Source organism: Pinus tabuliformis, chromosome 1_1 (genome assembly GCF_031772625.1).
Source record: "Pinus tabuliformis cultivar Carrire ecotype Pingquan chromosome 1_1, CPIR1, whole genome shotgun sequence".
In the NCBI taxonomy this organism is placed as follows: Eukaryota; Viridiplantae; Streptophyta; class Pinopsida; order Pinales; family Pinaceae; genus Pinus; species Pinus tabuliformis.
The window spans coordinates 836,082,376-836,102,793 of NC_142297.1; the positions used below are offsets into that span (position 1 = coordinate 836,082,376).

At 33.3% G+C, this 20,418-nt stretch overlaps 1 protein-coding gene and 1 pseudogene across 1 annotated transcript; one reads left to right on the forward strand and one right to left on the reverse strand.

The window, feature by feature from the left end:
- Positions 1–1,037: 1,037 nt before the first annotated feature.
- LOC149216734 (uncharacterized) lies at positions 1,038–1,611 on the reverse strand (annotated as a pseudogene).
- Positions 1,612–1,729: 118 nt separating this feature from the next.
- On the forward strand, positions 1,730–12,981 carry LOC149216735 (splicing factor U2af large subunit A-like). The gene is made up of 2 exons (XM_089390053.1): positions 1,730–1,734; positions 12,099–12,981. Exons 1-2 carry the CDS (start codon positions 1,730–1,732, stop codon positions 12,979–12,981), a joined length of 888 nt encoding a protein of 295 aa, XP_089246179.1.
- Positions 12,982–20,418: the final 7,437 nt, after the last annotated feature.

Here is a 20,418-nt window from a genome sequence, read left to right on the forward strand (position 1 = left end):
GACGAATTTACATACATCCTTCTCCTCTTCATTTATATATATGTAAGAATACCTGATTTTGAATGAAAATATAACTTGATTGTTCCCATCTCATGAATATAGTATTTTATCCATTCAAGCTCGTCTTAATCCAATAATAATATTCCAATCTAAAATTACTCAACCCATAGAGTGGTAGGGTTAGATGGGTCAAGTTGTCAATAGGGGAGTGTTGCAAAAGTGTAATTTGATGCTAGTGTAGGAGCAGGTGCAGGCAAGGGTGAAAGCCTTTTAAATAGTGTGGCATTGCTAAAATTTTGATTTAAAAATAAGCAATTTTTAGGATAGAATAACACATGCTACTTCAAATTAGAATTAACCAATCCTGAGTCTCACTAGGTCCAAAAAACACAAGCATTCTAGCTAAGGTGGGCCATTAAAACTGGGATTTTAGGGATAAAAAGTGCAGGCTGATTTGTTAGGGTTGTAGAGAGGGTAGGACATTTTTGTTGAAATTGGATTAGAAATCGTGAATTTCAATAGTTTTAATCAGATAATTTTATCCACAACAAATTTTTTCTAAACAATGCTCTGTTTCAACCAAACTGGATGTGGAACTGATTTATAAGACATGTCATTAATTTTAAAACCCAACAATCTAAACATTGATACACAATCATACATACTTGCATTCAAAGAAGATGTGGCATCCTAAAATTGAAATTAGGGGGTTTCCACTCCAAAACTAACACATTGATTATTTAGTGGTATATCCTCCAAATCACCCACCTTAGCCTTAGCCTCGACATCCATCATATTTGCATATGAAGAGAGCCTATCTGGCCGACGCAACATCTTTCTAGCACATGAAATATTTAAACCACAAGGGTTTAAGTAGCAAGGTTTCTTTTATTTAACAATTTCCGTTCAACATTACCATCTAAATCATCTTCCAAATTAAAACCTTAGCAGATAGACTTGAAATAAACCTTAGTAGACAAACCCATGATATATATAAACCCTTACTATACATCCATGGCAAAAATAAACATTTCAATTCAACACTTGGAGGCCATATGAATGTTTCTGCTCAACATCACAGCATTGACTTCGTCGGCTTTCTCCATCTACTCCCGCAAAACCGAATTTTGGGCATCCTTCTTAGCCTCGCATTTTCATTTGCCCTAAGGCACTAGAAATCATTTCCATAGATGTACTCAAGGTGAAAACCCTTTTCCTCATTATAAAGGATCATATGGTTGTGTCATTTCCATACATGGTAGCCAAAGTGTGTCTTCTCCGAAGTGGCAACATAGGTGTGATGTCCCCAAACCTTAAGCACATTGCACGAATTGGGCTTCAATTCCTCCCATTGTCCACTTAAAATCATGGAAACGACATTTTGTTCGAGCTTTGTGGTCTCTTTGGCGATCTTTGACAACTTTCACTCATTTTCGATGACTTTATCACAAATATCGACCATGAGAGCATCAATGTTGAAATATGGAGGCCAAATCCCCAATCTCTCCATCATGTTTCTTAACATGGATACATCAAGGGTGGATACCCAATATTTACTTCACACTACTTAGACTAGATACATCGAGGAGATTTAGGGCTCAATTTCCACATATTTCCTCCTCCAGATGCAAAAGTCACACAAAAATCCAACCCACACAGTGCATAGAGGTTTGGTTGCGCACACAAGGCTTAACTTGATCATTCTTCCATAAATTCTACAACACGAGAAATGAGGTTTGACTTGTCTTGGCTTCTTATCATCCTTCTATTACCCTTTTGAGCTCCTTTCCCTTTTCTGCCTGCATACTTTATTTTCCCCTATTCTCTAGCCTTTTTCTCACCCTTTGAAGACTTCACATTCTCTTCTTGATCAATTATCAATGGTTCCTTTAGCTCAATATTAAACTTTTCCTTAAAAATCAAACTTAATTTATTTGTAGGATGAGTATCAAGTTTCCTATGGAAAACCCTAGACTCTGTTTTTGAGTCTCCATCCCCTATTTCTATACTTTTCTTTCCTTTCTCGCTTTTTTTTTGCTTGATGATTTACTTCCTCTTTTTCTAACTTTGTGTATTTTGTCTTCATGTTCTCTTTTCATAGACCTTAATATTTTGTTCCTTTAAAAGGTTTTTCTCAACATACACATGACTAGATTCAACCTCTATTTCGAGGGCTAAGGTTACAATAGGAGTTTTAGCCTTACCCTTTCTTGGTCTTCTGGGTGTAGGGCTTCTCCATGTGCTCTTCCTCAGGGTTTGTATTTTCTTATCTAACGCATGTATATACAGTGTCTTAATCAGGCCATGATGACATATATAATGAGGTAACAATTCTTGTTTTTCTCTGGCCTTGTGGACATTTTAAACATATTTTGACGTAAGAAATAAGGTAAACTCATCTTTCCAAAACTAGCTAAATGACATAAAAACATCATGTAGTAAAGGTAGATTTTGGAATACCTGCCTTCACATGTAAAAAATAGTTGCACAATATTTAAAACATTAAACCATTCAAACTTCAACATATTTTGAAGGATTCCCATGCTCCAAATAGGGTTATGGTGTTCTCCTTTTAGGAAGAAGTTGAGATCCACATTCTGCATCATTCATTTATCGAATCACTTCTCACACTTGGTAGGAAACCCTGTGGCTTCTATTATTGAATCTTCAATGACTGCAAACTCCATTCCTCTTATCTGAGATCTTTTGCCATAAAAAGAGTGAATAAAATCATAACACCAACTCAGATTGTAACCATCAAATCGTTGGAAAATCGACCCCCATCCTACATTTTTGAATAAAGGTGCAACTTCATCACAGACCTCGAACCATACTCCATCTAGTTCAAATCATCTCACATGACCTGACTTTCCAATTTCTTAACTGAGAAAAACTAATCACTCTGCCACGCGCTGTCAAAAACTACTAACAATTTCATTATCTGTTGCCAGTGAGTCACTTGGGTTTGATGGAAATGGTTGATTTGCACACAATTCTGGTTTTAACTGTCCTTCTCTTCAAACCCTTTTTAACATTTTGAAAACGCCTCAAATCATCACATCAAGTCATATCATAGTTTAAGTTTCATCAAAAAAATTAAAGCGTTTAAAATAACCCAAGTGATAGTTACGATTTTGTTTTTTCAAAATTTTGTAGGTGCTATGAAAATATTTCATAGCGCACTACGCAAATATTTCTTAGCACCACCTGCTTTTAGCATTTGTTTCGTGCAAGACTTGGGTAAAAAAAATGGCATGACATAAACAACTTTCTTAACATGATTTTTTAACACTTATGCCACCTTTTCACACCAAAATTTTACCTAGTCTTACACTTAAGCTCACTTTTCTTGTGAAATAGAAACCTCGATATAGGCACAAGACAATAGTAGCCTACAAGCTGGTGGACCTAGGGCGCACTATTAGAGTCAATTTTGTAGGTGTTAGATAATATTATCTTAAATTGATATGGTTTTGCTCTAATTGTTAACTGTCTTAAATGAGTTTCATCTTCATTGCCATTGTCTTAAATATAAAGTCTCGTCTTAAAATATTTTTGCCTCAAATCTTAAATATAAAGTTTTGTCTTAAAATATTTTTGTCTCGAAGAGTTTTTGTCTTAAATATAAATTTTTGTCTTAAAATATTTTTGTCTCAAATATAAAGTTTTGTCTTAAAATGTTTTTGTCTCAAATATAAAGTTTTGTTTTAAAATATTTTTTTCTCAAACTATTTTTGTATTAAATATAAAGCGTTGTCTTAAAATATTTGTCTCAAACTATTTTTGTCTTGAATTTTATATTTAAGACAATTCAATTGATACTAAATTTTAATGTAAAATAACTAGAACGAAAAGTAACTTTTTAAGACAAAAGATTTCTTTTGTCTTAAAAAAATGCCTTAAAAGTGCCCTTACTGTAGTAGTGAAATGTCAAGTGGACAAGTAATGCACATAAGTTTTGTGTTTGTATTTGTACTCAACTACTAGAAGAATAATTTTCATGAACACTGATCGATCTGAAGAAATAACATATGTTCTCAAAAGACCTACTTTGTTAGAACAACAATCTCATAACTTTGGCTTCTACATTTTCCGTTGTATTCAGAGCTAAATACTTGACACAAATGAATACAAGAACATAGTAATTGACAAAGAAGTTTTTGACAAAATGTGCAAGTATTTGCTCAATTCCTTTTGCTAGATTTGTGTATAATAACTCTTTTGCTGTGACTTTGGGCATACCTGACAGTACCGAAAGAAAGCTGTTATAGAACGGTGACCTTGTCAGTACGACTGTCCAGAAAGAAAGCTCTTCGGTCACAGCTTGAACCTCACAGCTCTTCAGTGATAGTGGTGACCTTGTCAGTACTTCCTTCAAGAAAGAAAGCTTAGTGTGCAACTGCAATTCAACATGGAATTCACTGTTATGTTGTGCTTCATCTTATAGGCATACTGTTTTTCATGGCCATATTGACATAGATACATAACAAGAACAACAATGCAATGAGAACTAGTGGAATGTATGTTGTTGAGGAAACCTATATACCAATGCTCAAAATAATCGTAAGTTTAATGTGTCACATACAATGATAAACATTTTAACAAGAAATACATGAGTCTGCTATATTATAATCATTGTGAATGTGAAAAGGGAATCAAGACACAATTATGATTGGAACAATTAATATGCTTGCATTCAATCTATAAAAGAAATTATTCACAGGTGGAAAAAATCCTTTTGGAACAAGTCAGTACGTGCTCAGTCAAACTTCCATTTTTTTTTTCATTTCGTATGGTTGCATAGAAATTGTAACAAGATCCCATTTTTTATATAAAACTAAAACTTAACTAAGATCTACAGTTCAATCCAACTATTGATGACCATGAATGTAATATTTTGCAAGCTAATCAAAATTGTGTATGTAGAAAATTTGCGCCATTTCTGTTACATAGCACAATAGATATCCTAGCTTCAAAAACTAAAGCAACTGGGCCATGCAAATGTGCATACAAGTTCTCACTTGTACACTTTGACATATTTTCATTTGAGCACATCTTACTTGAACAAGTTTTATAGACCTACAGAAACAATATCAATGACTATGGTGATTGTTTGTTTGAATCTATTTGCACACCTGCACTATGTTTCGATATGTCTAATATGAAAAAAATAGTTGCACAAGTTTTTTATAATTGTTTCATTTGCAGTAAGAATACTGCTACCAATTGCTTAAAACAACACCTGGATACTAAAATCATTGAACAAGAGAAATGTGTCAATGATTCATGGGCTTATATTATAAACAAATCATTGCCATATGCATATCGACATATGGAGGAAAAAGGTTTTGCAATAAAAAGAATGTGTGAACTATTTGATGTTAACATATATGTCTGCAATACAGAAACAAAAGATATTTTCTTGAAATTTCATTCATCAAACACTTGCTCCAAAGTCTTGTATATATGTATGTATCAATAGCACCTACAATGCTCATCTAACAAATGATTTAACAAAGCTAAATACTAGAAATAAAAGGGTTTAAATGATCACAAAAGTACACATAGTATCATGAGACATAAATTCCTAATTGGAATTGAATTCACAAGATTGAACATATAAGTTTTTGCTGAACATTTAAATAAAAGCTCCAAAAATATTTTTGGATTTTGATACTATCTAGCCAGTTTTTTTTTAGTATTTTCTGGAATATATACAGATGCATAATTTAACGTAAATTAATAACAATTTCTATGTCATAGAGGAGAGAAAATTTGCATATATTTGAGTAATGTACTCCAATAATAAACTAGGAATAACTCAATGTACAATTTTCTAATTTATGATTATAAAAATATTTAAATTGCAAAATTGCCATAAGGAATCTTAAGCAGAGTCATCAAACACTCATTGGGTATCAAACAACACAAGTTATAGAATAAAATGAGAAACATTTATAAAGTAATTAAAACCATGCACTGACATAAATGCCACAATTCATTACACATGAGCACTGAAAATGGTATTGAAAAAATATGGCATTTCAAAATTGATTAAAAACATTCAGTCTGCAGCCTTCACTAATTATGGACCTTTTGCACCAATGCAAAAAGGTCTATAAATACTAAAATACAATAAAATAAAATAGGAAGTAGAACATGAAATTCAGTAGGATTTTTTTTTTTTTAAACTAAAGATTGGATTCTAAAATGTTGTATGTTCAATTGAAATTTGGCAAGCAGGGAATGATTTTCTCCTCATCGTCATAGTGTTTGTAATTGATGCTAAGTAGCAGGTCAAGTGCATGTACTTGAACATAAGCTGCCCATTGTGACTATATGTCGTACAATGTAGAGAAATAAATGGGAGGAAACTAATTGATGTTGATATGACAGTTGGAAATTAATCCTTGTGTCCAAACTGTAATGTTTTTTATTTCTACCCGGTACTTGGCAACAAAATGTTATGTAGGTAGTTTTAATTCTCATAGAACCGCTTCCTTTAAGGACTTGCTACCTGATAAGTCAAATTCTTCTATAAAGTCCGTTCCCTTTTCCCAAATTGATAAACATTTCTCATATGTTGTTTGTATACATTCTCTTATTTCATTTTTCTCTCTCACCTTGCAAATTAGCAAAGTAAGCATCAATATTTTGCCTCTCTTAGAAACTCTTGGAATTTCAATAGATTGAAATTCGTTTTCCCAGTCAAGTATAGAGAGAAACTTTATTTTAATTGATTTGTCTTATTCTACTAACGAATCAATTAATTCACTTAAATCTTTAATTTCTTGATAAAACATTGAGATTTTATCCATTTTTATAGAACTTTGCTTGATTCTTCCTTAAAATTACGCAAATGTGTAAAGCTTGATCTTTGAAAATATTGAAACTTTGTGTTTCCTGTTGATTCTCATTCAGTTGATATTTAAGAGATTCAATTTCCTGTTACAAAGTTGTGACATTAATGACATTATTTCTTTTTGCTTCTTCTTTCTAGATACAAATTTGATCTTCATGTAATTTTCTCAATTGTTGAATCTCTTGTTCATGTTTTGTGTCTGCTTGTTCCAATTGTTTCTGTAAATCGTTCTGCATGTTTTCTATTTCTACGGTAAATCCTTGAATTAAATTAGCAAAATGTCACTACCAATTTTCTTCACTGAACAATTCATTTTTCTTAAAACTTTCCTCCAAAACTTTTATTTTCTATAAACTGACATTTTATGAAGCTACAATCTCATTCAAATGATATCGATTGTAATAGACAAAATCTCCTAAAGCTTGGGAATATTCTTCAGATTTTTCTTTTACGCTTCCCTGAACATGCTAGCTGAATTCAAATACAATTTTCAGAGTATCATGTTTTCTTTTCTTTGTTCTACAGACAAATGATTTTTTCTAACTATTAAAATAATAATATGTCAAAGATGGAATAGTATCTACAATTGGCTCTAATTCAAAAACCGGTTTAAACAAGAATGCTTCCCAATGAATCTTAATAGAAATTGGTGTTATTGATGCCTGAGAAGATACATTAGATATAGTATCCACTCTTCTATATGATTCTATTTTTGCTCATTTTCCTTGGCACTGGTTTCAATAGATACCTATTTTTCCTTGTCCTTAGGTACTTCCATTTCTTTAACTTCTGCACTTTATGGTTTCTCTTTCTCTGTTTCCTCAGGAGAATTAATGAAATAATCTCATGTTCAGTTTTTTCTTCTTTTTATGTAGTATTTTCTCTTCCTGTAGTTTCCAGTTCCTCTTCCAGATTTTGTATTTATGTGGATTCAGCTTCTCACCTGTGATAACAAAACCATCTAATTTTCAATTTCTATTGATTTTCCCTTTTGAGAAAAAACAAAAGCCTCGGAAGTGAGTTCATTAAAATTAAATTACAAAAATTTAGTAGACTTTAACTCTTCGAATGAAATGTTGAGGTGTAGAGCCTTTCCCTTTAGAAAATTTGCATACAATTCCTCTCTAAATTCTTCTAATTTTCGTCTTGACTCACTATGTAGGAGTTTCCTCTTTGGAAAACGTGTTGAAAATAATCTATGCATACAAACACCACATCGAAAGGTGGTTCCCGATGAATACAATTTTTAATATAACTGACTGATATATAATGATTGTCAATGCAAGCTTTAGGATCATAGTCATAATGGGGCAAAGTAAATAACCAGATTTCTTCAAGCTCGTCCACTTCTTAGATTCCATGCCCTTTGTCTCGGATATTAATGTCACCAAACTTTATTGGGAAATTAGGCTAGAGTTCCTTTTGCAGCTTACTCAACTTTTTGGCTTGCCCATGCAAAACAACTTTATTACCCACTTCTCTTAAAGCAAGTCTTTCCAGAATATATCGGGGCAGAACATGGGGACCAGCTTCGCTCCCAAAAAATATGATGCCCACTGATTCTAGTCCTTCTTTTAGATTATCACTTATTCTGGGAGATATTGTTCCAAATAGGACTTGATGCGAAGGAATCAAAACATAGTGGAAAATATCATAAAAATGGTATTTAAAATTAGACTCCCGTATGAAGAAAACTAATAAACAAATAATACACACTCATAAAATAAATATCAGACATATAGAAAAACCAGACATGGCGGAAAAGGCATGAGAGACTTTCCTGTAGTCTCTCATTCTCATGAATTTCATTATTAAAATAATGTTTATGATACATATAAATACATGAGGAAGTTGTCTCAAGATAGTTCATCTATCTTGAACAAACTTGGTTGCGAAAATATCTCAACAACACACTAATCTAGGAGCCTAACTAGTTGGAGAGAATCTCTCAACCAATTAAGCCTAAACTGACTCCTAACCATGAGGAACAAATTCAATCTAGAAAGCTAGGATTAAATCCTAACTTTCACGATTTTAATTAATTTAATTATTTGGACTTATAATTGTTTTTAATGTGAGACCGAGGCTAACATTCCCCCCCCCAATGATAAGTCCAAATTAAGAACGAGGAACCATCTTCCAAGTTCTCATGCTAAAACTGTTGATCCTCAAAAAACATTTGCCTAAAAAACCATCAGAGTTGGATGCTAAAAAAACTCAAATCTGAAGAGAACATGAATGAGATGCATGTCTGATTCATCTTTGAATGTCACTTAGCAACTCCATTACATGCCAAGCTACAAAAGGATCCATCTGTCCTTTGCTTGCAATCAGCATCCTTTGTCCACTGACAAAATATTGAGAACGCCCACTGGGTGATGACGTTGAAAAACAACTCACTATTGTTTTTGCTATGTTTGAAAACTGCTCATGGCTGACTTTGTTGTCAATCGCCCACTGATGAATTTTGTTGATTCTCACTCGCTGATGAAAATGCCCACTCACTGTTTTGTTGATGTTGTCGAGACTTTCAGTCTGACAACCACTAAAAATGCCCACTAGCTGCTTCGTTGATGTTGTCGAGACTTGCAGTCTAACAACCACTGTCAATTTCATTGACATTTTACCCCCTTTGTCATCTGAAAGGAGAGACAATCTTTCACTTGATTTTTGAATTCTGAACTCCCCCCCTTCAAGTGTAGGAGTGTTTCACTGGTGTACTCCCCCATCCAACTGCACGAGAGTACCATATTCCTTTTTAGTGTTCGCTGCAATATGTGTGAGTGAATTCGATTGTAAAACTTATACAATCCTCCGACCGTGGATGACCATTCCCAGGGATCAATCCATGAATAATTGATTTTCAATCTACTTGATTGTTGTTGTTTGCTCCATTGTGTTAATGAATGATTTGACTTGCCACAATGGTGACAAGGATGGAGATCAAAACATTGATCTTCCATATGACCGGTTCTTTGAAAATGAAGACATTTGGGTTTGTCTGCTACTTTATCATGGCTTGTTGATGTTATTTGATCAAGAAATCCTGCACTGATGAACTTGATCGACTTAGAATAATCAGGGATATGCAAGTTGTTTTCATCTTTGTCATATCCTAATCCTCATCGATTTTTGCTACTTTGAAGTTCTTCCCACGACTTGATGATTGGTTTGGAAGAAAGTTGAACTAGATCAGGGACCACTTTGACACTTGAAATTGGTTGGATCAGTGACTTAGAATCATCAGTTGTATTTGTATTGTTCAAAGATTTGGAAGCATCACTCTTCTCTAGCAACTCAATTCTTTGTTATTGTGACTCCAGTTGAAGGAACTCAATCATTTCATGTGCATGTTGAAGATGCACTTGAATATTAGCAAGAGTCATTTTGCTGATGTTCACCATGTCGCTAACTGATGATAAAATCAAATTGTTAAGAATTTGGGACAGTTGAATGTGTGTTGCCATGTGAGCTTTCTTACTTTGAATTCAGGCTCGCTTGTACTGTTGGTTATTGCTGATGTTGTAAACACTTGCTAGAGTTTTATAACTTGGTTGCTTGAACTCTTGATTTCACACTTGCTTGATGACGATCACTTTGCTTGAATGCTTCACTGACACGTTGTGAATGCTTCAATCAACTTCACATGGTTCGTTTGTTGTAGATGTTGTTCTTTGAACTTCCGCACTTGATTTTGACATGCTCACTTGCTTGGTTGTTTGAATGACACACTCGCTTGCTTTGTTATTTATTACACTTGTGTTAAACACTGGCTTGATTTGATGCTCACTAGAATTCACACTTGTTTGATGATGATCGTTTGCTAGATGGCTTGCTTGAACTTGTTTGATTGATTACTGACGCTTTGTGCTTTCTTGAATGTACTCACCAAATGTGCTGATTTTTGAAAAAGGAAGCGTTTCGAACACTATCGAAAATGCACCCAAGAGACAAATGACAAGTTCAATCTTGATGACTTAGTTGAAGACTTACTTGACTTAATGTATTCACTTTAACAGTTCAAATTAGGGTGTTGGTTACAACTGAGAATGCACCCGTACAATTCAGTTAAAACATGCTTATCTGCAAGTGATACAAAAAGTGTTGATGTTGTTTTGGCTTGAAATGCTTGATTTTGTAGCGTCCTTAACTTGATTGCTTTGATTGCATGATGTGAAATGCACTTGCTTGGAAGATCATCTTATCAAGTTGATGATGTGACGCTTTGTGCTTGTGTACTTAAGCTCGATTATAGGAGCTTGATTAAGTGTTCTTATACTTAAGCTTGCTTATGTGAATGTAGTTGTTTAAGCATAATACAAAGAGAGCGTTTTGATAATCTGAATACAAGTCATGCACACACATTCATTACACGTAGTGTACCTAAGATCCCCTTATTCAATTTCGGGCGGATCTAGGACATAAGCACCACAAAAATTATGATTTTATTAATCAATGGAGTACATCATTATTCAATGTCACAACTTTGTCGTGGAAACTTCTCAATGAGAATGCCATACGTGCAAACTTTAGAAGATAATTGTCCTTAAAAACTGCCTATAGTGACTTAATCGCTCTCAAAATAAAATATTACTTTGAATTACAATAATGACTTTCACTCAAACAAATTCACTTATCACTCCCAATACAAAATATGCATCTTATGACTTCCACAAAATCACTTATTACTCCATTACATAAAGAAATTACAAATACTCCTTATCTCTCCAAAACGTATCACTCCAAAACATGTCCTTATTCCTCCAAAGGCTTGATATCACTTTATATAAAAAAAATCACTTTATGACGTAACTTTAAAAAATGAAATAAAGTGTATGAAGTCACACTCAACAACTGCACTTATCCAAGAGCTCCTTCAATGTTAGTCAAAACTGCAACCAATCCACACCATTATCTTCTCCTGAAGCGAATACATTGATATAAAAACCCTTATCAGAGACAGGGTTAACAACTCACTACCTTTTACACTATCCACTCAGACGGATATCCTTTGTAAAAAATTAATAATTCATATCAGGCTTACTGTGAAGAATGATGGTCCTGTTATAGAAAGTCCATAGATTTGATTATAGGTATGAGCGATCTCTTCTCCATCCTTTTTTGTTTCGACATAAAGACTGTGCAGGTTGATCTGTTATATCATTTTCTGAGAATGGAACCTTCTAATTCAACCCATATACATACTTACAAATCTCAAATATGGTGCCTAATCTAGCAATGTTTCTGCTCTTCTTCCTCAGCGACATAGACACAGGTCTGGGTCTCGTTCAAGTGGAAGGTCAGGGAGCTATTCTCGAAGAAAATCTTGCTCAAGATCCATCTCGAGAGAGACTAGAAGAAAGTGCACATCTAGTTTTGACATGGTTCCACCAGGTGCAGCCATAGTTGCAGGTGTTGGAGCTCCGAGCTTAGTTCCTGGAGTTTCTCAAACAGTGCCTGGAGTGTTCCCAATGGTGCCATTTGAAAATGCACAGTTTGGAGTTTCTAATATGGCAGTGCAAGTTATATCCCAACAGGCAACCAGACATGCCCCCAAAGTTTATGTTGGAGGCTTACCTCCTTTAGAAAATGAGAAAACTATTGCAACATTTTTCATTCAAGTAATGGTTGCAATAGGAGGAAACACTGTTGGGCCAGGAGATGCTATTGTGAATGTGTATATCAATCATGAAAATGAATTTGCCTTTGTGGAGATGAGGACTGTTGAGGAGGCTAGCAATGCAATGGCTCTTGATGGGATACTATTTGAGGGTGCTCCAATAAGAGTACGAAGGCCAACTGATTACAATCCCTCAATGGAAGCTGCCCTTAGTCCAAGCCAACCAAGTCCTCATCTTAACCTGACAACTATGGGACTTACTCCAGGGGCAACTGGAGGTGTTGATGGGCCAGATAGAGTATTTGTTGGAGGCTTGCCTTACTATGTTACTGAGGCCCAGATAAAGGAGCTTTTAGAAGCCTTTGGGCCTCTTCATGGATTTGATCTGGTAAAGGATCAAGATACAGGAAACTCCAAAGGCTATGGGTTCTGCGTTTATCAAGATCCAGGTGTTACAGATATTGCATGTGCCGCTCTAAATGGATTGAAAATGGTGTGAACGACTCAAAGATCCCAATGGATTCTCACGATTGGGATAGAGCGAGTGGATTTTCAAATCAACGTGTCCCTTCCAACTCCAACACAGAAAGGGTCCTCCACTCATTCAATGTAGTTGCTATCTATGCAATAACGATTTGTCACATAATAACCTCAGCGAAGTTTTGAATAAACATAGCTTCAACCTTGCGCTCTCTACTCTAGCACTTTTCATGTTGCTCCATATTTGCAGGCTTCTCCTTTAATTAGTGATCTGACTCACTCCAGTTCGACTATCAAACCCTTAAGCTCATGCTCAACTCTAACTAATCTCACCGCAGCTCTGATACCAATTGAAGAAAACTAATAAACAAATAATACACATTCATAAAATAAATATCAGACATATAGAAAAACCAGACATGGCGGAAAAGGCATGAGATACTTTCCTGTAGTCTCTCATTCTCATGAATTTCATTATTAAAATAATGTTTATAATATATATAAATACATGAGGAAGTTGTCTCAAGATAGTGCATCTATCTTGAAAAAACTTGGTTGAGAAAACTAGTTGGAGAGAATCTCTCAACCAACTAAGCCTAAACTGACTCCTAACCATGAGGAACAAACTCAATCTAGAAAGGTAGGATTAAATCATAACTTTCATGATTTTAATTAATTTAATTATTTGGACTTAGAATTGTTTTTAATGTGAGAGTGAGGCTAACACCATAGAATACGAGAATAATTTTGAATTGGTAATTCCTGTTCAGATGGGTAATTCCATTTCATGAAGGGAAATGGGATTGAGGTAATAACAACATCTAACAAATAGGTAGACATAAAAAAAATATAATTGAACCTCGGGGGGAGATGACACTAACAACTTCACTGAATTTGTGATATTCTGTGACAACATGTCAACCCAGTTTAAGTGTTTCCTCTCATTCAAAATGCTATGGATTATTGCAATCCATTTAACTTTACAATGCTTAAGATCTTGTTCCCCATATAATATGCTTAGCATTTTAATAAGAAATCTAACATGCTTCTTAAAAATAACTATTGGATAGTCCTTTTTTCCTTTTAGCTTGAAACCTTCTTCTTCTTCTCTCAACCATTCTTCAATTACTATATCATAATTCTCGTGAGCTTCTTTCAACACAATACTTTGAAATTTATGAAGAAAGTCATAATTAAGTGATATTTGTGGAGCACTGAACTTATATATGGCCGATAACACTTCATATTTGCAGGATGCTATCGCTAGTTCTTGATGGTCAGGTATTGTTTGAGTTTTAATATCAACGCGAGAGATAATCCACTAAATCATGTCATAATAGGGAAAATCTATGACCCTAGTTGCTACTTTATGTAACTCTATTACTTTGATTCTTTCAAACAGTTTGTTCTTTGTTTCAGTAGCTCTTGGAATTTTTAACCATTCCCTTTGCTCAAAGTATTCAAATATCTCCTGCTAGGTCATCGTACCTGATTTTTGCGTCTTATAGGTTGTATCTGACATGAGTAATGTGCCGAATTTCACTTTTTATGCTGGTCCAACATCCATGCTCCTAATATTTTCTTTAACCTGCTCTATTTGTTATTTTGCCATTGTAGATTTTTCCTTTTTTCTCATTATATAACTTGTAAATAGTAACAGAGGATATATACCTTTTTCTTATTTGTAACTTGAAATTAAATTCAAGAATTTCTAAAATAAACATCGTTATGCCTACACAATTTTTTTGAAATTGCTATTGTGTTTTCTTAATTCAGTGGTTCTTATAACAAGACTTAAGAAACGAGCATGCAACCAGAACACCCTAAAATCTTAAGTTTGTAATTCGGGATTTTGCGCTTTTTGGCATTTTAAGAGTTGTAAACATTAATAAAGCATATATAAGTCTTGACAACTCAAAATTTGGAATTGAATTCAAGAATTTGCAAAAAAAAAATAACAATATGCTTACACAGAATTTGTTGAAATTGGTACTGCGTCGCCTTAATTTAGTTCTTCTTTGAACAAGAGATAAAAGAACAACATGTAGGGATAAGACTTTAAAGTCTTAAATTTGACACTAAAGAGTTTCATTTTTTTGTTATTTTATAACCTGTAAATGTGAATACATCATACATAAGTTTTGCTAATTTAAAATTTGAAATTGCACTCAGCAATCTCTAAAAAAAATGAATTTATTCTTACATAGAGGTTTTTGAAACTAGTACTCAAAATACTTACTTCAAATTATCTTCGAACAATACTCCATAAAAGAGCATCCAGGCACAATAACCTAAAATCTTAAAATTCTGTGTAGAAAAACGTGAAAATCGCAAACGGACGTGTGCATTAATTCCCTGTAAATGGGCAAACTATTTTTTTTGGGAATCGCAAAAACATTAAAAAAAATTATTATTGATCTAACAAATAATCAATTGAACGAGAAATGATAAAATTTTAAAATATTTATTAAAATGCGCATTACACACAAATCAACAAAAATTATATTTTATTTGCATGATCAGATGAATTGGAGGTCAGGTAGTCCACCAGTCGAGCGTTTTTTTATTTTATGATTAATTTGTTATATCTTGATTCTGATTATATGATAGTCATCTATTCTCTTTATTGCACCAATCATACAGTCGAGAGATTTGATAATCAATAGTTTTTTGTTTTGTTTTGTGATTCACTTGTTGTATCCCAACCCTGACTATACCATAGTCGAATGGTTTCATTAGGTCTTTTGGTTCGAAGGTCAGGCAATGTTGGGGTCCGGAGGTCGCTATATTATTTATAATAAAATTCCTAGTCATCCCGACTTTCTAGTTGCATGGTCGGAAGGTCGCGTAGTCTAGAATATGTGGATGCACAATACTACTATACTGATTATGTCAAATGGCAGACACGTGTACTCAAATATTATTTCATAACACTTCCGACCAATATTAAATAATAGGTAATAAGTGCTTAAAAAACACATACCTTTTTATCCATAAATTTATGTTTTCTCTCTCTTAGTCATTACACAGTTTAAAGTGCGTGGCATGTGTTTTGGATCATCATTGACTTCAGTGCATTGATTCACTGACAATAATGTTACAATAGGAATAAGTGGATGGAGAGCCATTATAGACACATTTTTGTTATACTCCATAACTATGTTTTAACATGTTAATCTGACATATCTTTTTGTTTGGTGTATTGATGCAAATAATAGTTTCTGCCTCCAATTCAGGGCTAAATGAAACTGAATTAACATTGAACATAGTTCTGTTGTGCTTAATGAATACAAGAATAAAAGCACTTGATTCAATGATTGAACAACTTTCAACATTTCAGAAGTAGGCACGTCCAAAATTACAATTTTATTGATATTTTTATCGATCATAATGAGTTTCATATTGTTACAGTGAAAGCACAGACTCTAGAGTCACATGAGAAATAAAAAATAAAATAATTAAGGTACTAATTATGATTGAGAGATTATTTTACTCATTCTCAGTCTCTTGTTTACAACATATCTAGAGCACTAAATTTAATATGTTAAATAATAAATACATAAAATACTTAAGGAAATATTGTTACAAAAAACACTGTGGTAGAGATGAACTAAAATCTGTCATTATTTCTAGGTAAGATTGATTACATAGGCCAATGAAAAAATTATCATAGGAGTTCATAGTTCAAAATAACTGATATATTTATTATTCATAGCAATGACAGTGTGCTACAAACAAGCGATCATTTCATCCAAATAGTACATATATTGTTCACCATCCATCAAAGAACCATTATCACAGACCAAACATTTGAAACTATAGAAATGTGCTATTGTAAATGATGAATGTATGTGACCATGCATCACTAATGATAAAGAGCCAAAAAAATTATCCCACATTTTGTTAATTCATTAGATAATAAACTCACAATTATATATAACTGCGATGCAACACTGTATAGCTTAGGAAACAAAAATCCTTGTGCAAGAAAGCCAATCAATAGAAGCACACAATATGTGAAAAACACTCGTGAAAACATAAAAAATAAGGATGACTCGATCTATGGCAAAATAAACTGAAAATACAAGTACCTGAATTCTCTTGTATTGCCTTCTTTTAACAAAAAACATTCAATTGTGCATATGGAGAAATGAACAAATTGATACACATGCAACTATTTTGTTTCTTTCTTTTTTGTTTTTTTGTTTTCCCTAGCAGAACACAATTTTAGAATTTACAGCAAATGAGAATCCAAGCCAATATTTTAACATTTGAGAGCAAAACATCCGCAAATAAATAATTTGGCATACTAACTATTTTGGAGTTACATTATGTTACTGTGGAGCTAAGATCTAATGTTCTTATTAACCAAACATCGAGACCATAGTCTTATAGAAAATTTGATATAATTGAAATATCATATTGCATAATGTGCAATTTTCTCTATGTTTTCATGTGAAGTAGGAAAACTTACAAGAAAAAGAGAAATAAGAACTAGTTGTTAAAAAAATAAAAAAAATGAAAGTATTCTTTACTGAGATATTTAAGCATATATCGAGAAAGAACTTGACTAAATGTTGTTGTTGTTGTTGTTTTTTTTTTGTAATTATGCAACCTACAATAAAAGCAAAAGTATTTATTAGTATTTCTGCAAGTATTTGTCAATTATGAATTCATGCCATACAAAAAAAAATGAAAAGAGAAAGGATAACTTAACTGTTAAACTGTATGGACTTGATATATGAAATAATATTTTTGTCTATTGGTCACAACTATTTTATCTCAACAATAATGTTGTTAACTGTTAAAGTAAAAAGACTCTGATACAAAGTTTTCTTAAAATGAAAACTATAGATGATATGCTTTACATGTATTCTTGAAAACTTGTTTCAACAATAACTGAGAAATGTTCTTTTATTTGTGGTGTCTGTAACATATAATCAATTTTGCAATTCTCTGTTTCCATCATGCATTCAACACTGTGCTCATAGGTAAATGTTGTGCCATATTTACAAATTGTGCATTTGTTTGTGGTTGGATGGACAAGTTTTTTGCGTTTATCGCAAATTCACTGAAAAGGAGGAGAGAAAACATTATGGCTCTCAACACTTCTTGGATATGTGTTTTTTTATTTTTATTTTTGCCACGAGAAAAATTGAATTGTTATAACCAATATGTATTATCAAAATCCAAGATTTTGCACATCAAACTGAAACTACTATTACTTGAACAAAAAAGCTATTGGTAAATATACCTATGCTCTTGACATTACAAAAGGCAATAAATGCGCTTTTGCACATTCATCATTTAATGGCTCAAGAAAAGTTGTTGATCCAGAGCATAACTGTTGACTCCCTTTCACATCATTTCTAATAATGTTTTTGAACAAATAGAGTGGACTCATATTTGATGCCAATTCATATTGTATTCTGAAAAATGTTCTCTATGACTATTGTTCAATAATAACTGCAGTCAACCAAGAAACAAATTTTTGGTTAAATAGTGTATGCAAAAAGAATAATGAGATAATTGCTACCTTGATGACAATGCAAAACAAAGATACAATAACATAGTTTCAAAGAAACTATTAGCTTTTTTGTTCAAATTGCAAGTATAGTTACTCTAGCAACATACTTAATCGCTACCTTGATAACAATGCAAAACAAAGATACGATAACATAGTTTTAAAGAAACTATTATCTTTTTTGTTCAAATTGCAAGTATAGTTACTCTAGCAATAGACTTACAATTGCATTGTCCTCCACAACTTCACCATATTTTATGTTGAGTTCTAGTTGCTTGTTATTTTGGTGGAAGCCTACTACTATTTCTCCTGTTGACCCAACTACATATGCATCAGTTGAACAATGAGTCTGTATATTGTCGTATCTGGAACTAGTTTGTGTTTTTTACAAACCCGTGCAATTGATTCAAACGTGGTTTTGTCCTGTAACACTATGCAACACTTTGTGTCTCCTCATTCACAAATACCTCTGTTTCTTATGGTACAAGTGTTGTCCTTGATGGAAACTCACTCACAGGTTAGTACGGATTTGATAAACGGAAACTCACAATGTTACAAGTCAATTCAAAGGTAATAAGGAAACGGTACAAAAGAACAGGGAGTTGGAACAAAGGACTACTAATCAGAATCAAGAAGTTGAAGGAAAAGGATGTTTTAAGGTAGTTTAAGATGTATACTCAGGTTCACCTTATCAAAGTAACATATACAAGAGGGTTCATTGTACAAAAGGAGCATATACGTATGCACACACTTCTACAAGATGAAAAACGTGTATGGGTTGGAAAATCAAAGAAATTTAAGATTAAAGAATACCAAGGGTCAGTACCATGGTAGTAGCCCACAATATTGAGCAAAGTAATGATTATTTGATCCCGTCCAAGAATACCACATGTTCTAAGTGTTGTTTTGGTCTAAGGTATTGAGAAAGGCTAAAAACTATATAAGGAGGAGAAGATCAAAAGGCCAAATGTGGAAGTGAAAGGGTTTTTCATGAATACTTCTATTTGAAGTATATCTTATGTTGTGCGTGCTATGGTTATGATATGATCTAAAATATCTTTTGCACCTTTTGATACAATGTTGAATCAAGATCATGAGACCTGAAATGACTTATCATTGTATGATCTAATAATTGTTGGGCTAGATCTGAATACTGACGCATGTTTATCCTATAAATGTTATGATATGGGTATAACTGAAGTATGGAATAGGTGTGAAGTTTTAATTTAGTATTTGCAGATCTATACACTGGTTCGCCTTAGTGAAGGCGCGTATACATGCTAGTTCGACTCTTTCAAATAGCATATGCAAAAGAAAAGCCTGCTATTTAGAAATGACTGATCTATCTGATCAGTGTTTCTATTTTACTGTTATTTGTCAATGATGTCTTATTAGATTTGAAAGTAGAAATGAATGCATAAGAAGATTGAGTCTGATTGATTAAATGAGAAGGGTGATTTTTGCTGTTCTCTGTTTAGATCTATGTAATTTGACAGTAGATCTTCAGAATGTTATTGGTTGATATAATTTTGATTCAAAAGTTTTTATGATTCAATAATTTTGGAGGTATACACAGGTTTGGTTAAAGGAAGTAGCATATACATGCAAGTTGGCTTCACTAAAGTAGCATATACATTCTGATATATGATTTTTGAGGTTGTAGTTGGTTCTAGATGATGATGTAGGTTTCTAGGTTCAGACCATTGCTCTGATGACAGTGATCTGACTGTTCAGATTAACTGATTGTTGGTTGATGTAGTTATTATTGAGTTTGAGCTTCAATTTTACCGATGGGTCCAGTTTGAAATTTTGATGAAACGTGGCCTTCATATTGTGTTGTTGTGTACCAAGAGTATCCAGTCTGAAAATTCATGAAACGTGGTCCCTGGAGGAAGAGATATGGTCGTAGCCCTCTGTAGGTCGACGCCTATG